We start from the raw sequence: 25,877 nt of genomic DNA, 5'->3' as shown, positions 1-25,877 counted from the left end.
GCAATGTAATAATGACAGTTTCTTGCTACTCTAGAGCATCTAAAGTCTTATGGAAAGTTGTTACAGTAGACATTCAGAAACTAACAGCTGTTCTTACTGTGCTTGTAAACTCCCTGCAGAACAGCAGTAAATTTAATATTTAGAGCATTCCAGATGATCAAAGGGATTAAGATATTTTAAACTTGAATTAAAGAGATGTCCAAGTTCACCAGACTGCTTTGGCAATGAATTGAAAAGGTCTTAATAATTCACTAATGTCATCATTTCATATTCAAAGATGCACTACCAAGTTTCAAGACTAGACATCTAACAGAGAAACAATCAATCTGTTTTCCAATAAAATTAGGAATCCCTGTGTATTCAACACCAAAACACTGACTCTCCAGAGCTCTTATAACTCTTTTTTTGATGTTACTATTATTATTCTTTTTGCAGCTAGACCTAGAAGTCTTGACAAGTGTTTTCATGTAAACATGCAGAGCTTGCTGTTCTGCAACACAGGAGAAGTCCTGCAACCGTGAGATTGTAATAGCTCCACAGTAATCTGGTTATTGGTAACTAAGAACTTGATGAAAAGGCTATTGCTACATGCAGACCTGTCAATTTAGGTTAAGAACAATAGAGCATAAAGACATGTCCAAGTTTCACAGACTCATCTTCTAATTATTAATAAAAGATTTGTTGTGTTAGCAGGAGTCAGAACAGCCTCATCTAGTCAGATGCACAAACACACGCATCAGGCTGTTGGCTGAACTGTTCACCAAGGAACAGCCTTCCCTCTGCCTGTAATCACACAATGTCTGCTGGCACAGCAATACAGGACCTGACATGAGGGGGGTTACATGAGGCTCAGCCCTGTTGCAAGTTAAAGAGACTTATTTTCAACTAGGGCTTTTAATTTTCATCAGTTGTCTTGTGTAACATGTGAGCACCTGAAATGAAAACCCTTTCTTAGTTCAGGCACATAGAAGCAAGTATTTACAGGAACTGAAACAAGATGCTCCATCCTGGCCAACACCAATATAAGTACAAGAATTGCTTTGGATACTGAACAGCAGCTTGCTGCTTATTTTCCTACAATTATTCTTTATAATTGAGAATACAACAAAATAACAACTGTCACCATGGAAGTGTGATGCTCAATTTGATCATGTTTATGTGCAGGAAGTTCATATATATACATACAGACAGACACCTCATAAGACAACATGGACATGAATATGAACCAGTTTGCACAGACAAGTTGCAAAGAGTGCCTTAGCACTTAAGTACCAAACAAAATGAAAGCTTTGTTGAACACGATACTGTAAACTTCAAGAAGGCTACAACTACAACCAAAACTATAAAAAAATGTGACTTTTTTATTTTGAAAGAACTCAAAAGAGCTGATATGTGGGAAGATATTGTTATTTCCCTGGATGATAATCATGGAGAAAGACCCAGGTGCTCAAGTGTGGAGGAGGTTCGCTGCATGAGTTTCCTCCTTCTATCCAGTCACTAAGTCATAAATCACCCACAAACTAAAATTGTCAAAACTTTGCCAGCCAAGTAAGACCCTTTCCTTTATATTCTTGTAAAAAACAAGGTCAAAACACAAGCGAAGTAGCCGACATGACACAGGCAGAGAGGAAAGACTTGTGCCACAGGCAGTGACTTTGTAACATTCTCAAATTAAACTGCCAAGTAAACATATTTCTCAAAAAAAAAGGAGTCACCCAGAATCCCCATCAATTCCAACTCAAGAATGCTTCAACTCAAGGACTACTAAATTTAATTTTATAAACAAAAAATACATTAATTACTCATCTATGTCACTCTGGACAGAGCAAATTTCAAAGATACAGCTGAAAGGAACTTTTACAATGTATGTATTTTATATGCCACTGAAAAAGGCTTTATTACAAATACCAAAATGGTTATTTCTGTACAGGAAATAAATTTGATTTTGCTTTCTTGTATTGGCCCATAGCTCCCATTTCTTTTTGCTGCACTGGCCGTTACCACTGCACAGAGACACTTCAAAGCCCTCAGAGAGAGGCTGATGCTTCACTAGCAAGGAGTTAGGGCAGCCATCAGGAGTTCCATTTTATACACAAAGTTACGCCCTTCCATTTTATTCCACTGCACCTCCTTGAATGGCCCCCGGAGATGATTCCACTTGCTGTCCTGCAGGACATCACCCTTGGGGAGATCCTTGCACTGGCTCCGTGGAAACTGAACCATGACTTTGCTGCCACTTTCCGGACCGTTACGGACTGTGGGGAAAGGAGATTTCAATGAGCACTTTTACACTGTAGGCATTCCTCATACTAAGTATTCTTCCTTGTGTATTCTACACTTTACTCCTACTCAATTCCAAACATGCTGAAAGCAAACAAGGGAAATTCTCTTCCTTTCTTTTTCAAAGCTTTTTCTCTGGATTTTCTCTCTCATCTCCCACATCTGTATGATTTTGTTGCTTTCGCACTGCAGGTTCTTGGTTAGCTCAAGACAGAGAAACTTTTAAAAAACACCAAAATGTACACCTTACAAATGCATTTCTTTTTCCCCAAGAATGCCAGGAAGGGCAAAGGCTTCATTGCTCATTCTTTCTTTGGATATATTCCCCACTATTCTGTTGAAAAATATATTGTTTCTAGTGGATTTATCTCAAATTGTCAGGATCTAGGTCATCAGGCAGTTACTTTTAATCACAAAATTCTGTGAGACTAGTGGAGGGGTGGTGGTGCTTCGTTGGCTTGGATGGGTTTCTGTGTTTTGATGCTGGGGAGTGGTGTGTGTTGGCTTTTTAAATAAACAGTTAGAGAGGTTCCACCTAGCTTTTCCCCCATCTACCAAGCTAACCTTCTATAAAGAGATAACTATCAGGCTGATTGAACTATGATTTCTCTTTCATAAACTGATATTCCTCATCACCCCTTTCTCCATAGTATGTTTGGAGAATTCTTCTGAGACTATTTTTCTCCAACTCATCTTCCCAGTAATTGCAATGAGGCTGATCAGACTGTAGTTCCCCACGTTTTCCTTCTTGAATATAGGATATAACATTTGCCTTCTTCAGTCCTCAGGAGCCCTTCCTGAGCCTTGCCTTTTAGAGATGATCAAGAGTGGCCTTGCAGTGACATCAATCCCTCAGCAGTCATGGATATATATCCCACCTGGTCCCATGAACTTGTGTATGTCTAGGTCTGTTCAAAGGTTCTATCTAAGCTGGTCCTCCACTACTGAGGCTGAATCTTTGCTTCAAAATTTCCCAAGGGTCTCACAGATCCGTTTCTGAAGGCCAGTCTTAAGACCAAAGAAGTAAAGAAGGGACTGAGTACCTTGGCCTCCTCCATGTCCTGTGCCACCAGGTACTCTCTCTGTTTAACAGCAGTCCCACATTTTCCCTAATCTTTCCTTTGCTGCTGACATACATGTGGAAGTGGCCCTGTACATCCCTCACCAGATTCCTATCCTATCCTTAGCTTTCCCATCCTTACCAATGCATGCTTGGATAGTCTCTCTATATCCCTCCCAGGACAACTACTTATAATCTCTTGGAGCTTCCTTCCTATGTCATGAGTTCAGCCATGGGCTCCTTGTTAATACACACAGGTCTTCTGTCACCTTTGCACAACTTCCTGAACATTAGGAATGACCATTCTTGAGCTTGAAAGAGGTGACCCTTGGAAACAATAATCAAACAGCATTCCTGAACCCCTCTTCTTTCCATCCCACAGGATCATATCCCATAGGAATCTTTCAAAAGATCCCTAAAGAGACAAAAGCTGTTCTCCCTAAGTTTGGAGTTGTGATCCTGTTGTTTATCTTGTTCCCTTCTCCCAGGATCCTGATGGTTTCCGTAATCTCTTTTTTCTATGCTTATAATAATATGTATAATTACTTACCTATAATTATATATTATATAAAGAATATTTATATAATATTTATCAAAAATAAGATATTTAAATAATGTATCAATATAATACATATAATTTTCCTAAGTGACTATAAGAAATATTTTCAAGCCTGTGTAAATTAAATCAGGTTTATATTAAGTGGCTTCCTGAGCAAAATGATTGATTCTATTTAGATATTCAATTCCATACACCAAAGAGATAGTCTGTAGACTTTTAAAGCATACTATCAATTTATAGCAAAATATTCTACAAACACTCTCAGAAAGATTTGACTTCTGTTTGCAAGGGGGAACACTACCTGAAATGGCATAGTCTCCATTTGGTGATGCTACAGTTATTGCTGATGCATTGCCAATGCTCTCCACTGGTCCCAGACCAACGTGATTACTGAAACTCAGCACATGCCATCCCATAACTTTTGCAAGCTGCTGAACTGCATGTACTTGGTGCTGTGACATCTGAAACATAACAAGAGGTTTGTTTTCTGTTCAATATTTGCAGACCATAGAAAGAATTGTTTATGTAGTTTAGCAAGCCTGTTTTCTGTACAATAATTACTTATAAAAGTGACTTTAAATTCTCTGCTTTCAGAGAACTTTTTTTATCATGATGGAATAACTTGGTGTTATTTGAATTTAGACTAGTTCCTGCACAGAAGAGAAGACCACTCTATTATGCACTTAAATGAATTTTTTTAATATACGCTTAGCCATTTTATTTAAATGCTGCTATCAATTTACAAAAATCTTTATTTAAGTCTCAGAAAATTAGTTTGTAAACAATCCTCTATTTCAAGAGAAACAAGACTTCTGCTGTAAAATATAAAAATATGAGAAAGTATTAGCAGAGAAAATTCAGAAAAAAAAGTTGAGGTTCTCACATGCATGATTATCTCCATTAATGCTCCAGTGTAAGCACTGAGCTCTAACAGCTTAGGAGTTTAAATGCTACTGTTGTCCTGTATCATGACTTAACCCTTGTAACAAGGAAGTATCCAGCACCATTCAGCAGTTCTCTGTGAACAAGTCTGACAACACTTGAGCAAAAAGACACGACCTCAGCAAAATCTGTTTCAACTTGTTTTCTGTGTCATGGAGTTTTATGTAACTGCAACAGGCCAACCACTGTTATTAAATACCTGCATTTTGACTATTTATAATGCCTAGTGGGGAGATTGTTACTTCTGAATAAAACCAGCAGGTTGTTCTAAGCAATTAAGAAAACAGAGTTCATTCAAGTATCAGCTGATTTAGTAACAAGAGATGCAAAGTGAGCATTAACAGACAATGTTGAAATTACAGTAATTGTGGGTTCATTAAGAACTTAGCTACAGTAAGTTTCATATATAGAATACTTTATTGTCTGCTATGATTACCACCAACTTCTTCCTCCCATAATGAGCAGCATAAAGAAATGCATTTTAAATTGGAGGGAAAAATTATTATGACTACTGACCCTAGTAAAAAATGGCAATATATTTTAGTAAGAGTTGCTAAAGACTCTACATAAATATAGTGAAAATTCAGTCATCCAGCTTCCCTTCTCCACTATCTTAATTTGAACTTTTTAATATTTTCTACATAGATGAAAGTGAGATTCTAACTTCTCCTGTTTCCCAAACATCACGAGAAAGGGAAGAATACCATACATGAGTCTACCTGAGATAAAAGGAAATCCTGCAGTTCTTGCTCTTGATGGGACAATGTAATAACTCTTCCATCTCTATGCACAACTCTGATTTGTTCAACTCCAATGTTCAGCTGTAGTTGAATGGATCTTTGAAGACAAGATCCATATTTATTCAAAAAGCATTAAAACGCTTAATAAAACAGAAAACTAAGAACACAGAATCCCACCCAATCACTGACAAGAATTCCTAAGACAGACAGTGCAAAGCCTACAGAATGGGACAGCAACTCCAAATATTCCAGTTTCATCAGTCACCACAACAGCTGCCTCTAATATGGCAGGTGACATATTCTGTGGCATGCTCCCAGACCTGGCCTACCATTTGTTCAGGTCAAGGAAGCCTCACAGCTCCCGGCCTGCCCCATGCCCAAGTTTCCCTCCAGTTGTGCAGGGGAAAATGGTGTGTTGTATACCACAGACAAAACCTGGGCAGCTTATGTACTCAGGAACCAAGACTGGAAATGCACCAATGACTGCAGGTTGCCCCACACTGTGGTCACAGCCAGAGAGCACTGCTCTAAAAATCACTGTTGATGCATTAATGAATTCACTGCTGGTCAGTCTGTATGTATTTCTTTCTGGAACATCAAATCTTGTATATCGGTAAGAACATGCATAATTATTGCATGAATTACAAGAGTTCTACATTTCAGTACACATGCAACCAAGCTAGGACTGAGCACTGATTAGCTTTCCATGTCCAGCCTGGAAGTTTAGACTCCAGCACCATCAAATGATATTTTGTATTCAGTCATCTCTAACCAAAGGAAATTCCCCACCCCCCCAGACCGTGCAACCAAGTGTCCACTCTCCATCTTAAATTCCTTATTTGAAAGAAAACAGTACTAATTAAAGATGTACTAAATATCTTCATTAAAGGGTAAAGTGGGTGAAGTTTTCTTAAGGTGACTGTTCACCCCACAGTCAAGTCAGAAAAACAAATACAAATAATAGACTCCTACTTGTCTGTCTGAAAAGAATCTAAACCTTTAAAGCACACGGTGAATACATGCTGCCTTTGCTTAATGCCTTTACAACTAAAAGGACATGCATTCTCATACTTACTTGCATATCTGCTCATATCCTTGAGAAGTTATTAGAACTTTAACACTGGATTCATAAACATCATTGATATTGGACCAGTGAGCCTGAATCTGAGGATCCTCAATACGACTGGCCAGACTGTCAATGGTTCGAGCAGTTCTAGAAGATAAAGCCACAGTCCACACATAATAATCCAGGCACTTTGTAATGTTATCTTGCTTACAGGAAGCAAGGAGGTTATTAGATTTAACATGTGGATCAAAACTCTATTTCAGCACTGTTCTAGTGCTAATGAAGTACACTTGTTTATTCTGTACATTTCTCATACATTCTGCAGTACTATTGAAGTGGTATTACTCAGTATAAGCTACTGCACTGCTAAGAATACTAAAAAGAATTTATGCACTTTGAGATAAGTAGGGACAATTATCAGCAGCTTATGTTGCAACTATCACAGAGATCTCAAAGAAATCTGGTATTTGTTTTCTTTTTACTAGCTGAATGTTGTTTTATCATATTTTTTCATAATTTTTGGTTCTTAGTACTTACAAAAAAAGACTGTATTAACCATGAAGGAAACAGCAGCTAGTTTTAAGAACACTTAAAATAGATCAATTATATTCTACATAATTGTACATGTTACTGTAACAAGAGTATCTTGTGACCCACCTTCGTCTTAAAAATATATGCTTTGCCTGTTTTATGATCTTTTCCAGAAGTCCTTCATTTGACTGTAAAGAACTGATTTCATTTTTATCAAAAGCCTGGGGCCCTGCAAGTCTCATTCTCTTATGGCCAAAAGGTGCACTAGCTGGATGTGGCATCACTGTCGAGCTCAGGGTTTGCTTGTGGCACTGCAACAACCAACACATGTTATAAAAGGATGGCACCAAATAATGTATCTGCAATAAATAATAAGTATCCTACAATATGTTGCTTCACAGCATGTTTTTTGAGTTACTTTCAAAAAGTGCAACTTTTTATCAACCTGACAGCACTTTAAAGACAGCTCTTCATACTTTGCTTCCTCCATTTATACGTGTCTTTCAAACCTTATCAAAAGTAATTAAAAAAAAAAATGCTAGCGAACAAAAATTTGGTACCATGGCAGTAGTTCCAGTAATTTTTCTTTATATACATCTATGGAGACAGAAATAATGGCCACTTAAAAATAAAGGAAGTATTTTAGACAAAAAAAATTGAAGTACAGAAAGTTTTAGCAGTATGTCCAAAGTAAAGGAAATCCACAGGGGGGTGGGCACTGAGCCAAAGCTTCATGAACCCTAAATCAGTGTTTAAAACACTGGACTGTTCCACATGACTGCATGACTTGCAGAGCCATGCTCTAAGGAGGTGAACACTCTCTGGAACATGGTTTCAATTCTACTTAGAGGTGCAAAACTGTGCTTCTTTCCTGAAGAGACACAACCTCAACCTCATACCCCAGGTTCTGCTAGATTATTCAAGAATCTAAAATGCTGAAGCAGAGAAGTGGACATTCAAATAAACAAAGCTATTATGGCAATTGATTGTTCCTTCTTGAGGGTATGGCTGACCAGATGCTGACTGACAGTGTTTGGTAAGCACTATTAGACACAAAAAAGGGCAGAACTGATGAACTCTACTGGAAAAGCTTTGCATAGCTTTTCTGAAGTGAGCAGCCAGGTCTGAGGTTAAGTAAAGAACCAGCATGCCATGAAAGCATTAACTGGAACTCCCAAACAACCCACAACCCAAGCAATAGGCTGCCTTCCACAAATGGATGGAGAAGGACTGGCCTCTAGTGGCACTTGGCTGTTATACCAGTGCCACACACTGGGAAGAAGGCTCAACAAAAGCCCCAAAATTCTTCAGTATTTCAGCCATATATGCAGTACCTCTCTGATAAGTTGATGCAAATTATGTTCCAGAACATAGAGATGATCCTCTGGATTCTGTTTTTCAGAAGCAGCCTTTTGTGACTTTTTATCATTAGAAGAGTGACACAGAGAAATAGACAGCTGCAAACCTGTACAAAGCAGATGGAAAAAAAAAAAAAAGACTTTAAAAAGTGAGCACTGACAGCTTTCAAGGTTGCCACTGAGAACTGCTTTTCTTCACGTTTTATACTGAGTAGTTTAACAACAGATATTCACTGCATTAGAGAAAAAATCAAAGAATGATGGTGGAGAGCACAGCACCAAAGGCAAGTAAAACTTGATATTCACTGAGGTGTTGACAACTGTGAACTCACCAGATGCATTCACATCAATTTCTATGACTCAATCCCACACAAAAAGAAGTCCCCAGGACCCCATTCCTTTCTCAAAGAAGGAGTGATTAACCATCACACACATATTAAGCAATCCAGAAACATATTCTTTGCATGATAAAAATCAATTGTGTATCCCTTGTAAGAACAGAGGATTCACCACTGACTCTGAGCCACCTTTGTGCTGCTTAATTATCCTCACTGAAGAGCTTTTGCTTTTGATCTTCTGAGGACCCATAAACTCAAGTCTTAAATATCTTCTTACACGCAATCCAGAAGCAATGACTTATGCTCAGCTCCAAACTGCCACATGCACAAGGCATTAAAGCTGACAGTTTTAAGTGCTGCTGACAAAAAAACACAATCACAAAGGAAAACAGAGTACATTAGAAACTACTGTGAATTATCTGAAATTCTGTTTTTCAAAACCTTTGAAAATCAAGGAGTTTGTTTTTTCTTTTGTAAGGACAGAGCATTAAAAAAGGTGACATCAATCAGTATTTAAGGAAACAACTGTAGGCTAAGCATCTCAAAAAGCTTCCTACCTGGGAAAGGCTGGGAGATTATCTGATTTTTCACTACAATGTGAGGAATCTGTGATTTAATTTGAACAGCTTCTCGTGACAGCTGGGCAAAAATTTCTTTACATAGAAGAACGTTCTGTGCCGTCTCCAACTTAGTCTGCCAGTGTGCAGAACCTGAAAAGTATATATCAATGTTGGCAGGAGGGAAGAGCAAAGAGAAGCCACCTTTTTTTCAGATGCCAAATATTATGCAGTAGCCAGGTGTGATCACTAAGATAAAGCAGTCAATGCCTTATACCCAAATTGATTATTATCAGAATTTTATCTCAGTTAAGCAAGCACCTAAAGGTAAAACTAAAACTAATTTTGATTCAATTTTACATATTGTATTGCACACATTGTACACGTGTATTGTGAAGTGCAACACCCTTATGGAACAGTATATTACACTCCCAGGTCTTTTGTGAAGGCCTTTCTTTATGAACCTCTGCTCCTTAAGTTTTAGTTTGCTTTCAATGATTCTTCTGGCTTTATTAAATTCACTCTATGATGAACTACCCAGTAATGTTCAGTGCACGTATATGCTTTTACAAGGTTTACAGGCCCAAAATTCTTGGGAGATTCTGGAGTGAGTAAGCACACAAGCTGCATAATGTACCCTCAATACCATATGAAACACCTCATAGTACAGCACTCTGTCTATGTTCAGGACAGCACCAGCATCTATATCAGACAACTGTGAAATAAAATCCTGCCAGCTTATTTTTAACTTTACAGAGTAAAGGATGGCTTTTTAATCCAAAAGTTTATAACTTCACACACTGGCACATAGTACATTGATTCATTTAATATCTCCCAGGTGAGCTGTTGGTAATTAACACACAGACCACCAGCAGAGTTTCAGATCCAGATAAAACATATGACCAACCGACACAAATTATGTATTTTGGAAAAAGTTAAGAATGAGCAATCATTAGTTCAGCTGAATTAATGGGATGTAACTGACTGAAACACAACACCTTGGTTTGATTTCAGTTATGGGCTCAAACTTTTAATGTCTAATAAAAGGGGCTCCAGAATACTCAAAATACAACCCTAATAATTCTGTTTCAGAACTGAATAAACACATATGAAAAACTGAAGGAGCATGCTTTGAAAGCATGATTTCAAAAGCCCAAGCAGCACCTAAACAGAATATTTCAGTTTAAATAAGGGAAATCTTATTCCCTCTTCTTCCCAGCTGTATGCTGAAACTTTAAAATAAGCATCATATCCAGACTCATTCCTTAAGAACTTACTCATAAAACAACATATAAGCTGTACCTGGTTTTGATTTTGGCAAGGGTCTTTTAAAGAGATTGACTGTCCCGAGGTCACCAATGTCTGGTGCTTGTTTTTGAATAGAAACCTAGGCAAGAGGGAACAGTATTTAATGTTTGTTCTCTGCAAGCATACAAATCTGAAACAAAACTCCACTAGGTTATTAAGGTTTCTCTGACAAACCTTGATGTATGCTGATCCCTCTAAATCACTTGGAATTTGAACATCCAATGGACAGTAATCCTCAGGTATTTTTTTATCCAGGTCAATGTCAGTGTTCTTTATCACCTCAAATGTGCCATGATGAAGAAAAAGGGAGCCTGAGGAAAGAAGGACAAAGGCATATACATTAAATATTAAGCACCTTCTGAAAATAAAAAAAGCTCATATTTCTGTTTTGGAAGAATATGAAATTCTGAGTCTCCAAATCTTAAGATCTGCACTTGACTCACATTACTTAATGACTTCTTAAAAAAAACCAGATAAATTAGAAAGCTCACACCACTGCACCAGCATGTCAATCCTCCACTGTGCAATGTGTAATATTTTACACTAAGCTAACACAGAGTATTCAATAATTATGGGAGGAAGCCAAGAGTTTTTTGAAATTGAGTTATTAGGTGCAAGGAAGGAAAAACAGAAAGATATTTGGTTAACAAAAAAGGCAAAAAGTAAATGTGTGAAGTTTCGCAAGCAGGTAGTTAAAGGTACAACACACTTCTTGATTTAAAGGAATTCTGATATTTGGCTAGAAATCTTAAAACTATAACCATGTTCTGACTGTAAACGATAACTCTATAGGCAGTCATTCAGGGACTGATAAAAGCAGATACCCACATCTGTCCTAGCTGCACACCTTTTTCATCCAGGGCACAGTTCATCTAGTTCAGGGTAAATTAACTAAAAACAATACATAGCCTGGGGTACATCTACAGCTTTTTCATGAACAAATCTCAATTCATCCTTCCCCTCCCTCACCAATGACAAGAGGAAACCAACACATTTAGTTCTGATGCCTGCTTTGTACCTACATCCTAACTTCTGTGTGATTCTGTATTCGCTCTGTCACTCCATAAAGGCCTCTAGAACTCCCGGCTGCTCACCCCCTTGAAATGTAATCCATGAATTAAGGCATATCCTCAGCATAATTTCTGAACTGTAGGAAAACCAGGTATAATAATGTACCTTCAACATCACTCTTTAGTCATATGGTTTAGTTTTACCTGGTGTGAATTCTAGGGAGCAGGGACTTAGACACCACAAGCCTATCTCTAACTTGAGATATTCTAGGATTTTCTGATCTTTGATAAAAAAAAAAAAAGTAATCCACTCTTCACTTCTTTTTTTTTAATGCTTTACACACCAAATGTAGATAAAAGCCAAGGATTTACAAAGTCTGCCTGTCAACTGATCAATTACATTGCAAATGCAGTATTGTTTTTCTGAACAAATTCTTAGTAAAATACTACAGTTAGCCTTTAAAATTACTTTCTGGATTGAAGATGCCAAGATATTTTCCCTGATACTAAAACAAAAGTTCTTCCTTTATAAATCTGTCTCATAAATAAATTCACATTGAAAATATTTATTAAGATATATTCCATCTCTTTTCCCAGTTACAAAAATAGAATTTAATAAAATATCCCTTCTTGTGAAAAAGATCCTATTGTTTACCTGCACTTCTGTAGCTCAGATCACCAAGAATTTTATCTCCCACTTTTCTCAGCTTCCAGTGTTGTCTCAATCTTAGCAGTTCAGAGTTGAAGTCTCTTTGTCGCTTATTTTCCTGATTTTCAGCAACTGATTTGGATAATCTTTCTGCACCTTTCAACAGGATCTGAGCTGCTCCAGCTAATGACTTCTTTTTTGAAATTAGCTGTAGAAACTGAGGATTCTAGGACCAAAACCAACAAGATACTTGCATTTTAATTCACAAATTATTATTATTAATGTTATTAATGTTACAATTGTTATTATTGTTATTAATTATTTTAATTAACATTTATTTATTATTAGTGGAAATTAACTGACAGCGACTGATATGCTGTTTTTGCTGGATATCCAGTAATTTATTCACAATTACTTTCATACCACCATTATACAGCTGGAAGTAGCATTTTGACTTAGAGTCCAGCAAAGAGGCTTCTGAAGTTGGCCTGAACTCCCAATCCCAGCCTTACTCTGACTCTCAAAGCACAGCACATTAAAAGCAACGTTTTGATAAATTTTGTACTGATAATACGTGAAAAAAAAAATCCACTAGAATAAAATCTTCAGCATCCAGCTACACAAAGTGCTCAACTAGGTACAACATACTTGTTTTGGAGGAAGGGGATCCTGCCCGACTGGATCTAGAGTCATGAACTTTTTATCCTTCACAATGCTAAGAACGTCATACAACACACACATCTCAGTCAAGGCACTTCTTAAGTTGTTCCTCACTGAATCCCAAGGCCATAGGGATGGCTGGAACTTTACCAACCCTAAAAACAAAACAAAGGAAGGAAAAACAAAGGTCTTTAAAAAGGTACGGTGTAAGGCTCATTTCTGAACCACAGAGAGACCATAACGGCACGAAATACAACACGACATCAAATCCGCTGTTGTCCTTTCCCTCTCCAATTTACTGGGGCTGGGCCACGAACACTGTGACCTGCCCCTGGGGGAAGGCAGGCCAGGCCCAACCACCCACGGAGCCGCAGGCCGGCACCGCCACAGCGCGGCGGGCCTCCCGCAGCTGCATCCCGGCGGGAGGGCTCGGGCTGGCCCCTTCTCACCTTCCTCATCCTCCGTCTCGCCCGGCTCGGCCCAGGGCCGGCCCGCCGAGCCCGGCTCGTCCTCCTCGGAGCCGGAGCCCTGGCTGAAGTCGATGCGCTGCGCCAGGCGCGCCAGGTTCTGGGACATGGAGAGCGGCTGGAGGTAGGTCTCGCTGCCATCCAGCCCCACCTCCTGCACCTGCTTCTCGCACGCCGACTCGATGCTGATGCGCACGGCTGGCACGCCAGCCATCTTGGAGCGACCCCCGCCCGCACTCGGCAGGGGGCGGGCCCGTTAGGGGGCGGGGCCAGCGCCGAGCGGGCTCGGCCATTTCCGGAGGCGCTCGCGAGGGAGCGGGGCCAGCGCCGAGCGGGCTCGGCCATTTTCGGAGATAGCTCGGAAGGAGGAGGGGCCAGCGCCGAGTGGGCTCGGCTGTCCCCGGAGGCACTCGTGAGGGGGCGAGGCCAGCGCAGTGAGGGGACGGTGCCGGCGCAGAAGCTCGGAGCTGGTGTCATTTACTTCTCCGGCCGTATTTTTGACCAGAAGTTGGTTTCATGTCCCGTTCTAAACATGACTTCACCTCTAGTTCCCCATGGTCAGCTGTGGCCACGCAGGAAGCTCAACCAAACAAAAGGAAAACATACAGTAACATTGCCATTAAACTTCCGTTTGAATTCGGTCGTACCGTGCGCTCTGCGTTCTGCCCTTTGACACAAATAAGAAGGCGGCAGCTAACTATTCTCATATTTATTCTTAAATCTGATAAGTGATAATTGAAAGCGTTACAAAAATCAGCATTTGTACTTGAGGAAGATGCAATCGGCCCGGGGGCTCAGTCTCTCCCGACGAGGTGCGTCTCCTGGGGCCGGTCGATGCGGAAGAGCAGCTCGGCGGGCTGGAAGTAGCCCAGGTACTGCACGCTGTCCGGGCTGGTGTCCTGGTGGTAGTGCCCTCCTTCGCCGTGGTGGCTGAAACAGTGCGTGTGCTCCACACGCAGATCGAAGCCCTGGCACCAGACAGAAGCCCGTCATCAACGTGCTCATGGGATCAGCATTTAGAAGTCTCAGGATAGTCTATCCTAACACACATTTCCAACATCTCCAAAGTTAAGCAGTGAAAACTTGCAAGACACTTGTGAAACCAACACGACATAAGAATTTAGAAACCCTGACAGCCTCCAGCTTTTTGTGTTAGTCTGACTGAGATGTCCTTTTTAACCTTTTTTTCCCCCTACCTTTCTGTCCTGGGATTAAATAATGCAAGCCACACCAAGGCACCCCTACTGGAAATGAAACCCCTTTGAACTGAATTTTCATAGGCCCATGTGATAAACGGACTACCTCCAATTCTGAGAGCCAGCTTAGATGAATACAGGAAGAAAAATGAATAAAATAGCAACTAACATCCTAAACCATGAGACCAACACCACCAGTTTTATGTGTTATAGAATGGGTTGGGTTCAAAGGGACCTTCGCAGATCGTCTATTTTAACCACCCTGTCATGGGCCGGGACATCTTCCATTCAACCAGCTTGCTCATAGCCCCTCTAACCCGGCCTTGAACACTTCCAGGGATGGAGGATCCATATCTCTGGGCAACCTGTTCCACTGTCTCTCCACACTTAGCCTAAAATTCTTTTTCCCACAAGTCCAATCTAAATCTGTTCACTTTCAATTTAAAATCCTCACCTCTTCTTTTGTCACTACATGCCCCAGTAAAAAGCTTCTCTTCATCTTTCCTAAAAGCCTCCTTTAAGTACTGGAAGGCTGCAGTAAGGTCTTTCCAGAGCCTTTTCTTCTCCACGCTGAATAATGTCAGCTCCCAGTCTCTCTTCAAAGGAAGAGGTACTCCAGCCCTTGGCTCATTTTCATGACCCTCCTTGGGCCCTGCTCTTACAGGTCCACATCTTTCTTGGGACCCCAAAGCTACATGCAGCACTCCAGATGGGGTCTCATGAGGGAAAGAATCCCCTTGCTTGACCTGGCCACACCTAGTTTGACATAGACCACGACATGATTATTTTCCTGGGCTGCAAGGAGATACTGGTGAATAGTGCTATGGCATTGGAATGCCATTGTCTCCTGCTCTTCTACTCAAACATTTCCAAAACCACAGGCCTAGCCAAGGACTGTTGAGCTTGCAGTGGATGCAGACAGAAGAAACCCAGAGGTATCCAGCACACAAGTTGCATTGGTTCTGAACGGAGCAGCTGCCAATGGCTGCTTTCAAAGGATGCATCAGTGGATTATGGGAAGATACAGTTTAGCCTTAGGCCAAAGGCTGCCACATAATGACACAATAAAACCACACCCTTCAACATATTTAAGCCTACAGTATGTTCCACTTACCTCTGGGAAAAAACTTTTTTTTATTCATTATGACTGCATTTTTATTTATAAAATAGCCATTTTCATGTATGGTTTTCTGGTTACTTTTAAACAAATAGTTTTCCTAATTATGAACACCTTAATGGTTTTTGAAACCAGATTGGTTTTTACCCTGAATTATTTGCTGTTGAACTTGGTGCTTGTGAAAGATGCTAGGTAAGTTTCCAGCATGAGGCTTTGCAGACTTTAATTTACATCAGCAACAGGACACATGCTTCATGTCTTTTGACACAGCATTAGCAGAGGGAGTTGTTACAAAAGTGAATTACAGAAACAGGTGGCTGAACCACCTTCCATGCTCTTGACATTTCTCCCAGTGTGGCCAGCAGTGAACACAAACCATACTGTTGGGTTTGGGATGCAAACACTTGTTGCAAACACATGCAACAGAACCATGAAGTTAATCCACTATGAACAGTCACTACGTTTCAGAACAGATTCACCTTGCCTCAATTCAAACAGTTCATAGAAATGAGAAGCTTCTCAATCATTGCCCCAGCTCTGGAAGAGCTGAACACAATATATATATATATATATATATATATATACACACACCCATTCTTGAAAGGAAAATCACATCCAAGACAAAATTCATTACAGGTCTCAGTCTATACTTAGAAAGGAGAAAAAGAGACTCACCGGATCTCTGGAAACTATTACTGGCTGACAAATCAGTGGAGCCTTCATTTCAAAGAATTTGAGCCAGTTATTCACATCCTCATCAGTATTCAGGGGACAGGCAGAAAATTCTGGAGGCTAGAGCAAAAATAAAAGCTTTTTAAGTAAAAGGAAGACACTTGCATCAGGATACCTTTTATCTAGCAACTTTGCTTTTCCCTCCCCACTATTCTGTTCATTTTCCTTATTGACTGAAAGAAGTTCACAGTGTCCATCACTCTCATTCTTCCGGAAACAGAAGCGACCGGAATCTTATGTCTTTTATTGCACAGGTAGTGGGAGAACTACTGAAGTGAGGATGCTCCTCCTCCTGGTACATTTTAGAAGCTCAGTTATTTTTTAAAAAGTTTAATACTTCTCATCTGAGTTAATGTATTTCATTTCAATTCATTTTACAATAGCTCTCCAGTTCTTTAGCTGCACACAGATTTCAAAAGATGATGGCATTAATGCCAACTAAAATAAAATTACTAGTTTTGTAACACTGATTTTGTAATGTCAACTCCTTACTTTAATACCGTGCCCATCTTAATAGTTTATGCATACATTTAAAAATACAAAATAAAGTTAAGGGACTAAGATGTTACACCTTGATTTAAACTTCTGTTTTCAGGAGGACAAAGAAAGTTACATGCATTGAGAACAACATACCATAATGTGAATCTTTGCTTTCCCCTTCTGAATGATAAATGTACCACCCATCCCAACTGGCTTTTCTCCATAGTGTTTCTCTAAAGTTTGTCTCAGACAGGTCACAAAGTTAAGCTCTCCAGTTCTTCCATTGGCTTTCACTTCAATGACCTGGAAGATAAAGTCAGTTTGTCACTGCCGTCTCCTGCTGCAATAGGCTGAAAAGGTCTGTGAAAGCTGCTCTGAAATTCTCCCAAGCTGATAACCCAATATCATGTTTTGAAAAGATACTTTCCATGCAAGCGCTGCTGCACTTGCATCTTTCCAGTATGTGACCAGCTCTCTTTTCCTTAATTCTGTTCAACGCTAGCTTTACCTGAAAAGGGAGCTGGGCAGCAAGAGATTTACCTATATATAAGACAGTGACTTGAGCAACTCCCTTCTGTCCACCAGCTGGCTTCCACTCTATCAGAAAGAAACACTGAGTAACAGAGAAGGCTGTTCAGTTTCCATGCAGCACTCGGGTTTTCAACTGTTCTGCCAGCACCTCTTTGTGCTGGCTATGTCAGGAGAAGCACTTGTGCAGAAAACTACCTAAGTGCCCATGTCTCATTTACACAAGTACATTGCACCATTACCTTAAGTCACTGCTAGTTTGGATTGGATTTGGTTGAATGATTTATGATGGAAAAGTTTTTGTAAATTAATACCTATCCCTCAAAAATTCAAGTGCCTCTGTCTCCACTAATTCTTCCCCTCAATCGCTGGCATCAGTTCCTTATTTTTCCATGTTTCTCTTGTGGGATTACTACTTTACTATTATCACAGAATGCTGATAGGAGAACCATGAGTTTCCAATCAGTCACAAAGCACTGCAAAGGCACCTTACATGGAAGTACGTACCTTACCAGGTTGGCCCTCGCTGGCATAAAGGTTGGCCAACAGTCCAAACTCACAATCAGTGTATTTACTGCTGTACTTCTCAAGCAGGCACCCTTTATCTGCAGGATTTATCTGAGCAATGTAGCTCCCATTTACAGCAGGCTTTTTTTCGCTCTTAGTTTGAACAATAGGGATAAACTGGGAAAAAGAACATATAAGAATAAGTCAATAAGAACATGTAAGAATCAGCCAAATGAACTGAACTCACATAAATGTGATTGAAGCTATGATCCCAAGGAAAAAATCATCTTCATCAAACAGCTCTGTCTCTCAGGATGAGGTCTGTACTCGTAAGAAAAATGCAGTAATATTGTAATGTAATTGAAAGGTACAGAAAACAGGTCTACTTTTTCTGAATAATTAAACTTAATGTTATATAAAGATGAATGCTAGTGTTAAAAATAACAAAAGAAAGGAAAAAAGATTTATAGTCTGCATGCAAATATTGGAATTCTATGTAATACTCTCTCAGTGTACAGTAACAACCACTATTACAGTGGCCCAAATTTAAAGCTGATATGGACTATCACATCTGCCAATAATTCCATCAAAAGGAGACAGCAAAACCAAAGGTTTATGCCTGAAAAAACTTGTGATTAACTAAGGTCTCCATAGGCAATAGTTTTTGTCTCCTACCCCTCCGGCAGTTCATAATTTTCTATGTGGTATCTTTAAAATCAAACAAAGTGAAACAAAGTCATGCAGGAGGGCAAAAGACAGGGAGTATTTCAAAGGCCTTTACCAGTAAGTTTGAGAAGCATTTCTAAATCTTGGAATTAAAACCTCTGGTCAGGTCTTTGTCAATCAGTTTCAAAAACCATGTTTCTCACATGCTTCAAGGTAATCATATGCTTCCTGAAGAATTACAAGTTAAAAATTAATCTTTATAATCTTAGGAGTATGTACCTCAGTGGATGCCCCTCATCTCAATTCCTTCTAATGTGTTTTATGTGTTTGTGGTGTGAAAGTGTTTATTAAATACATTGTTGCAAATGGGGAATACCTAGCATAATACTGCTCTACTGTTGTGATACTTCCATGAATTCACTGAGAACCATCACTCTTACACACTGACCTCAGCATTTATTCCAAGAACTTTGGATGAAGCAGCTCCAGCTCCAAGAATGAAGGCTCCAGGCAGCTCTATGTCCTTTGCAACTCTATTTAGATCATAAACCTGCAAAAGAAAGACAATACTTCCATCCCTGGAAGTGTCCAAAGCTAGGCTGGATGGGGCCCTGAGCAACCTGACCTAGTGGGTGGCATCATTGCTCACTGCAGGAGGGGTTGAAAGTAGACTATCTCTAAGGTCTCTTCCAACCCAAACCATTCTTTGATTTTGGTGTGGTGCTCTATCTGCAATTGTCAGCCTGTAGTCCTGGAGGCATTTAATTCACAACACCCACCCTTATTAAAATTTTGATAGGTTGAACATAGCTTCTGAATACAATGTTTAGTAATAACAAATTTGGTAGATGTCCATTTGTTTGCTAAAAGATAGATTCTACCTGTATGTTCCCTGCTTATTTTACTCAAAGACTGAATTATTGTTCTTATTAGATTTTGTGACATACAACACACATCAGAATCAGTCCATTAAACACTGAAAAGTGTATTTCACAAACATAGAATTCCAGTATCTAGATCCTACTGTCTATTAGTCCTTAGTTTTGTTTATTGCTTTTCTTTTGACAAATGTATTAAACCCCACAGCTACAGGGAAAAACTCACTTTTTCTTTCTTTACAATAGGTATGAGGTAAGGAACACCTCCCACATCTGCTATCCTAGGCTTTCCGCAGATTCCTGGAAAAATACAGCCAGTTAGCTTGGTAAAATATTTTTTCCCCAACAATCTTCAATAAGTATGCATTCTAACCCACCAAAGACCTGGTTCCTCAAACTTCTCAAACCCTTGAGAACACTATTTTGCTAGCATGCTTAAATAAAGTGTTGAACTATCAAGAAGTCCAAGCCCTAAGATTATTCACAGTAGGATTTAATGCTACACAACATGTTGTAAAATAACATTCTCTAAGCACAAAAAAAATTTGCCAGAGTGGACAACACCTTCCATTTGCCAGTTCTCCAATAACACCCTCACCACACAGTAGAGAACTCTGCTGGGACAGCACTTGCAAAATTTTATCAAAGCTGAAAGCTGTCTCAGGACAATTCATCCCACTTATTTGGGTATGTATTTTAAGAAGGGATGAATAATGTCCTGGAGGTGTTTCTTTCACATTGATGCCCGAAGGGACTCAGAGGAGTAGCAGAGATGACATGTCAGTCTTCCAGACAGCTAGTGTCAAACAAGATGAATCCCATTCAGAATAAGAGAGGTTCACTTCATTGACATACATGAATGCCAGCAATTTAAAAATAAATGGAAGTACAACTCCTTAGGTTCAGATAGTGGTTGGTACGATTAAAAAAATTTCTCCACCTGAAAGATAACAACTTAAATTCAAAACCTTTTCAGTACACTAAATAATGCGTATGAAATAAGCAATAGGGTATGCAATGATAGGTTAAGAAAAGAAAAATATGACAAGTACTTAGTAATGACTTGCTCTTGTTCATACATCAACTAGGAAGCAAATTCAGAAATAAAATGTAGCTCTCCTCTCATGCATATGCTTTACCTGAAAAGCATTTTAAGCTCTCTCAACATCTTTAAAGGATCAAAACTAAGCAGGATCATGCCAAAAAAACTGGAGAAGTCTTAGTGAAAGACAGGAATGCTAGGTCACCTTTAGCAGGAAAGTTGAAGGGTTCCTTAGTCAGATCAGGACAGTCTACAACAGAGACTTGAACATCAGCAAAGTTCTCTTTAAGCCCTTTCTGCAAAACTGTAATAAAGAATAATGGCAATATTATTGACAATGAAAAATTACCAAGAGTCTGACAAGTTTCTAACAACAATAAACATATCTGTTTGGGCTTTATTTCTGTAAGATACATTATTTAGTCTTACCCTAAGCAACTCCATTGATTTAAATGTCTGCAGGCACTTGTTAAATTACTCTGAGCTTCAGAGAGGAGCAAAAGTTTGTCCAGATAATTGTTTGCCACATTAATTAATTTTAAGAATTTAAAAAACATTTTCATTGAAATACACTGACTGCTCCAAGCAGCACTAGGAGCAGCACAGTGTGAAGTAACATGGGTAAACTTCAATCTCATTCAGCACTGGGTTTGCTTCAAAGAGCAGACAATTATGATCACAGTCAAATATGATGCAAGAGCAAAGGAGGAAGCAAGATTTAGCTGAAGCAACAATCAGTTCTTTACATAAATTAACCAGACAGTTTGCAATAGCTTGATTATAATCTCAGTCTCTGCTGTCTGGAAATTTCTACCCCCATGGGATACTGCCTATCATGTTTATGCTCTTGTGGAGATTTTCTGGCAAGTGCCACTATCACAGCAAGACAGATAATGAATGGTGTTAGTGATAATGAACCAAATTTAAAATTTTTGGTTTCCTTCATATCAATGCTTTTTTAGGCTCAGAACTTGCAAAGTCACTCAAACAACAGGGACGATGAGCTGAGTGCATTGTTTGGAAACAACTTCCAAACCTTTAGTGTGGGATTTTCTTCACATACACTACTTCAAATACTATGTTGAAAGGTCCAGGTTCTTTAATGCCTGGGGGTCTCCTTTGAGAGATGTCTCAAACTAAAGAACAGAACATCCAGTCTGTGATCTCAAATCAGGTGGTTCCTTATTTACACAGACTTTCCTGTGCCTTTGTTTCCTCCAGTTAGGGTTTCAGCCATACCTTACCTCTTGAGATCAGATTTACCAAGCTCTTGACCAAAAGTAGTAGCTGGTACTTGGTACATTTCTAAATACATCTCAGTACCTTCTGGCAAGTGGACAAGGACAGTAAAAGGACACTCTTCAAATTATACCCAAAATCTGAACAGCAACACAATTCCCAGCTTACAGGAGATCCTCAGGACAGATTGGGAAAAATAGGAAAATTCTGTTTTGTGATGAAATTTTTCTGATACTCTTTCAAGCTGTTCTACTCCAAGTATGTGGTGTTCTCTGCAGCAGCCCTGGCCTACTGCCCTTGTCTGACTGGGCAAGAAAAGCACCGGGAACCACCCAGGGTACTGCTGGGACCACACGTTCTCAATACGTGGAAATGTCAAACTGACACACATTAGGGAAAGTAGCAGACTGAACTTGAGGATCAATCTGAAAGACAAAAAAACTTCAGTATATCTGCTGCAGGGGAGAGACTGCCAGAAGGAATAATGTCTTCCTACTAGGGCAAGAATTGAAGCTCATGAGCAGCTGCGCTGAACCCAGAAGTCCCTTCCAACCTCAACCATTCTGTTATTCCCAGCACATCTTGCAAAGGCTTTAGAAAGAAGTAAACTACAGAAGATGTTTCCTGCAGCCCTGTTCTAAGGCAATCACCAAAGAAGGAGCCAACTAGGTTCAAGCAAGAGGATCTGCCATGCTACACTGCATCTTGTCAGCTATGTTTTGAGCAGTCCTGAAAAAGAAATAAATACTGGAGGCTAGAGGAGGACAGATGATTCTGTATTTGTAAAGAAGTTTGATGTGTAGTGGCCAAACTTTCACGACATGCACACAAATCTACATATTCAGCGGTTTTAAAGGAATTGAGAGCCTATCTGTGTGTTTAAATATCTTGGGGGCTTGGGGAGGAATCATTGTTTGCTGTAAGAAAATCATCACATATAGAGAAATAGTGCTGTTCTTTGCTTCTCACTGTGCTAAAGGCAGGAATTCTGCATGTACTAACTGTAGAAAGACTTTGATATGAGCTTTAAGATAAGTTTGAAGAGTACATTACAAGTTTGTATAAAGTCACATGTTGCATTACTTACCCCCAGCAAGCTCCTCCAGACTTGGGACATGAAAAGCAAACCTTTCGACTTTGGCCATTTCCTGATGGGTGCTGATCTCTTCAGGTAAGAAGTGACAGTGCAGCACACTGCAGAGGGACTGGTCTGCCAACAAAGATAATAGCTTAACAATTTAAACATGCTCCTTTCAACACGTTAATTATTTTTCAATTTCACTCTAGAATACATAGAAAAAATAGAACTGTAGTTCTGGCATCACAGGAGAGACTGACAGCTTCAATAGTAATGTTGAATTTCTTATGCATTTTGGAAGATGTTTCAGTCAGCCCTATAGCTGGCTCAGAGCATTACACATATTAGTCCTCAAGCTGACAATTGGGTGCAGGGAAAACATATCCTACACTGAATGCAGATGAAGTGATCAGGAGATTTGGGTGTCTTTGTAAACCTCAAGTCACAAGAAAGTTTTGAAAGGAACCTGAGCTTTTCTGAGCACCTCAGCTCCCTCCTAAGGTCTTCCCAAATTTAATGTTTACTTTTCCAGCACTGGCAATGGTGGACTTTCAACCCCAGCTGTGACATGGTCTCCATTTGATTCTGGGCATGTGTTTCCCCTTCCAGAGTGGAACAGGCTAGCAGCAAAATAGAAATCAACAGCAGCAAGTTCTGCAGTATCAGGCTCTGTACCCATACAAAAAGTATGTAAAAAAAAAAAGTATGTACTGTAGCAAAAAGTTTTGAACATGAGTTTAAGAGCCCCTTCAGAAATGAAGTGTACTTCAGTCAGCCATGCAACAGCAAACCAGCTAAAGGGCAAGGCACTAGGTCAGGGCAGAAACAACTGATTGTACACTACCTAAAAATCAGCTGCAGCAATCATTAACTCCTTAGGCACATACTTGCTACACACAGCAATTAAAAAAAAAAAAAAAAATAGGGTCCCATTTACCCAGATCTCAGGTGGAAGAAGGAAAAAAGTGAAATCCTAACTACATTCCTAGACCTGACTCTTTGTTAGGAAGGACTATGGTATGAGACAGTTGCTTATGTACAGTTCTAGCCTTGGTTTTAAAAATATCCTAACTTTTATGACTGTCAAAAAATGTAACTGTCCTTACACCATGTCCTCTTGAGTCTTCATAAAGGAAAAAAACCCCACCAAACAGTGGAAAAACCAGTGGGGAGATTGTAGCAGTCACTTAACTGAAACCTTTGAGCTGAATGCTCAGCCACCCCAAATGACTGCTGTAGCAAGCAGTAGAGAAGGGAAGAAAGACTGCAACCTGTGTATAATAAATCTCATCTTAGCTGGTTTTATCTATCTCCGCAGTTGACTTCATTCCTCCTCTAGCTCTGGAGGAGAAAGCAGCAGGCTGGATTTGGTGCCTCTGGTAGAAGCCTCATGTCAGGTGGAGTGAATCATACCACAAGGCTTTTAGTGTGTACCAAGAGAGGGAAAATTTAGCCATAGGCAGAAAGTGAGAACATGGCTTTGGGAGCATTGTTTTAGATGATCCTCGTCCCCTCAAGAACCTTTTACCACATCCAGGAGGAAGCTGTGCCAGCACTCAACACATTGGTTGTCCTGAAACAGTCTGAGAAGGCAAGCTAGAACTGCTGTTGTGCAAAAGGCAGATACAAGACTTGTACAGTATTCAAATAAGTTAGCTCCCCACAATCAAGAAAGGAGCAAAAGACTGTGGAAAAATTTGATGTACCATAACAAACCCAATCTGAGATAGACAGTAGTTTTTACCAGGAAAGACACCTAAGAGTAGATCCATGGCCCACCACAGCAAATATTCGCGAGGGAGTGAATTGTGTGGTGTGGGACAGAGAGAACCTGAGACAACAGCACACAATTAAGATCCATCAAGGAGGGGTGCAGTGACACTGAATTGCTACAGAAGAATTTCAAAGAAAGAACACAAATGCTAAAGGGATGATAAAACTATTATAGATGTGGGATGGTGCAACTAGAATGGAGGCAACAAAGACTTAAAAGTCTACTTTTGAAGTGGGAAGAAAACATCAGAGAGAGTAGCCAGATTCCAGGAGAAGGCAGATGAAACGTGAAACAATAGATTAATTATGTGTGTGGGGTGTCTATTATCAAAAACTGAATTGAAATTAGCTTGGAGAGTTACAGCCAAAAATGAGAGGTTATAGGCAGGCTAGACATGAGTCGAGGAGGGGGATGGTGGGGGAAGAAATATCCCTGGAAAAAATTGAAGACGGCAGTTGTGAGAGAGAAATTTAGCGATGACACCAAGAAGAGCAAGGCATCCAGAGATGCAGAAGCCGTATTTTTCGCCGGGGGCGGTGCGAGGAGATCCCGTATGGGGCAGAGGAAAGCTGCGGGGCAGTAGAGACAACTGAGCGGCTGGGATTTGGGGAAAGGACGGGCAGGGAATTAACAGGCGTGCTAGGCGAGGCTGGGCTCCGAAGGGACAGAGAGCATCCCGGCAGGCAAAGGCAGCGGAGAGTACTGGAGCGAGGGAGCGCTAAAGGCGGCGGGACGCTTGGCATAGCTGCGGGGGGAAGGAAGGGGCTGTTCAGGCTGGAGCTGCCAGCCCGGAGGAGCCTGGGGAAAGACAAGCAGCACAGCAGGAACGGGAGCCTCTCACCGGGCGAGAAGCCGCGGGAAGCCGGGACCTGTCCGAGCTCTGCCACGCACCGACCGCCGCTACCGCCCGACCGCACGTACCTGCCCTGCCGCCGGGACTGGCACAGCGAGGCAGGGCTCGGCTCGGCTCGGCTCGGCTCGGCTCGGCTCGGCTCGGCTCGGCTCGGCTCGGCTCGGCTCGGCTCGGCTCGGCTCGGCTCGGCTCGGCTCGGCTCGGCTCGGCTCGGCTCGGCTCCGCCCCCGGGAGCGGCCGCCCCGCTGCCACTCCCAGCATG

General features: G+C 40.5%; 2 protein-coding genes across 3 annotated transcripts; both read right to left on the bottom strand.

The window, feature by feature from the left end:
* Nucleotides 1-1,131: 1,131 nt before the first annotated feature.
* Nucleotides 1,132-13,789, bottom strand: MED17 (mediator complex subunit 17). The gene is made up of 12 exons (XM_059838559.1): nucleotides 13,508-13,789; nucleotides 13,047-13,213; nucleotides 12,405-12,624; nucleotides 10,914-11,050; nucleotides 10,734-10,818; nucleotides 9,432-9,584; nucleotides 8,513-8,643; nucleotides 7,305-7,489; nucleotides 6,657-6,794; nucleotides 5,561-5,678; nucleotides 4,201-4,360; nucleotides 1,132-2,255 (listed from the first exon to the last, which is right to left on the bottom strand). Exons 1-12 carry the CDS (start codon nucleotides 13,737-13,739, stop codon nucleotides 2,050-2,052), a joined length of 1,932 nt encoding a protein of 643 aa, XP_059694542.1. The 5' UTR covers nucleotides 13,740-13,789; the 3' UTR covers nucleotides 1,132-2,049.
* Nucleotides 13,790-14,219: 430 nt separating this feature from the next.
* Nucleotides 14,220-25,818, bottom strand: C2H11orf54 (chromosome 2 C11orf54 homolog). 2 transcript variants are annotated; one of them, XM_059838561.1, is made up of 9 exons: nucleotides 25,684-25,818; nucleotides 22,998-23,120; nucleotides 20,877-20,975; nucleotides 19,856-19,929; nucleotides 19,200-19,301; nucleotides 18,086-18,262; nucleotides 17,204-17,353; nucleotides 16,514-16,630; nucleotides 14,220-14,493 (listed from the first exon to the last, which is right to left on the bottom strand). In XM_059838561.1, the coding sequence occupies exons 2-9, from the start codon at nucleotides 23,053-23,055 to the stop codon at nucleotides 14,320-14,322; spliced, it is 951 nt and encodes a 316-aa protein (XP_059694544.1). In that variant the 5' UTR covers nucleotides 23,056-23,120; nucleotides 25,684-25,818; the 3' UTR covers nucleotides 14,220-14,319. The 2 variants fall into 2 exon arrangements, with proteins under 2 accessions (XP_059694544.1, XP_059694543.1); XM_059838560.1 differs by having other exon boundaries at nucleotides 25,604-25,744.
* Nucleotides 25,819-25,877: the final 59 nt, after the last annotated feature.

The sequence above is a fragment of the Haemorhous mexicanus genome, chromosome 2 (genome assembly GCF_027477595.1).
Source record: "Haemorhous mexicanus isolate bHaeMex1 chromosome 2, bHaeMex1.pri, whole genome shotgun sequence".
Classification (NCBI taxonomy): Eukaryota; Metazoa; Chordata; class Aves; order Passeriformes; family Fringillidae; genus Haemorhous; species Haemorhous mexicanus.
The sequence above is the reverse complement of the archived record's forward strand: the minus strand, read 5'-3'. Positions and strand labels throughout refer to the sequence as shown.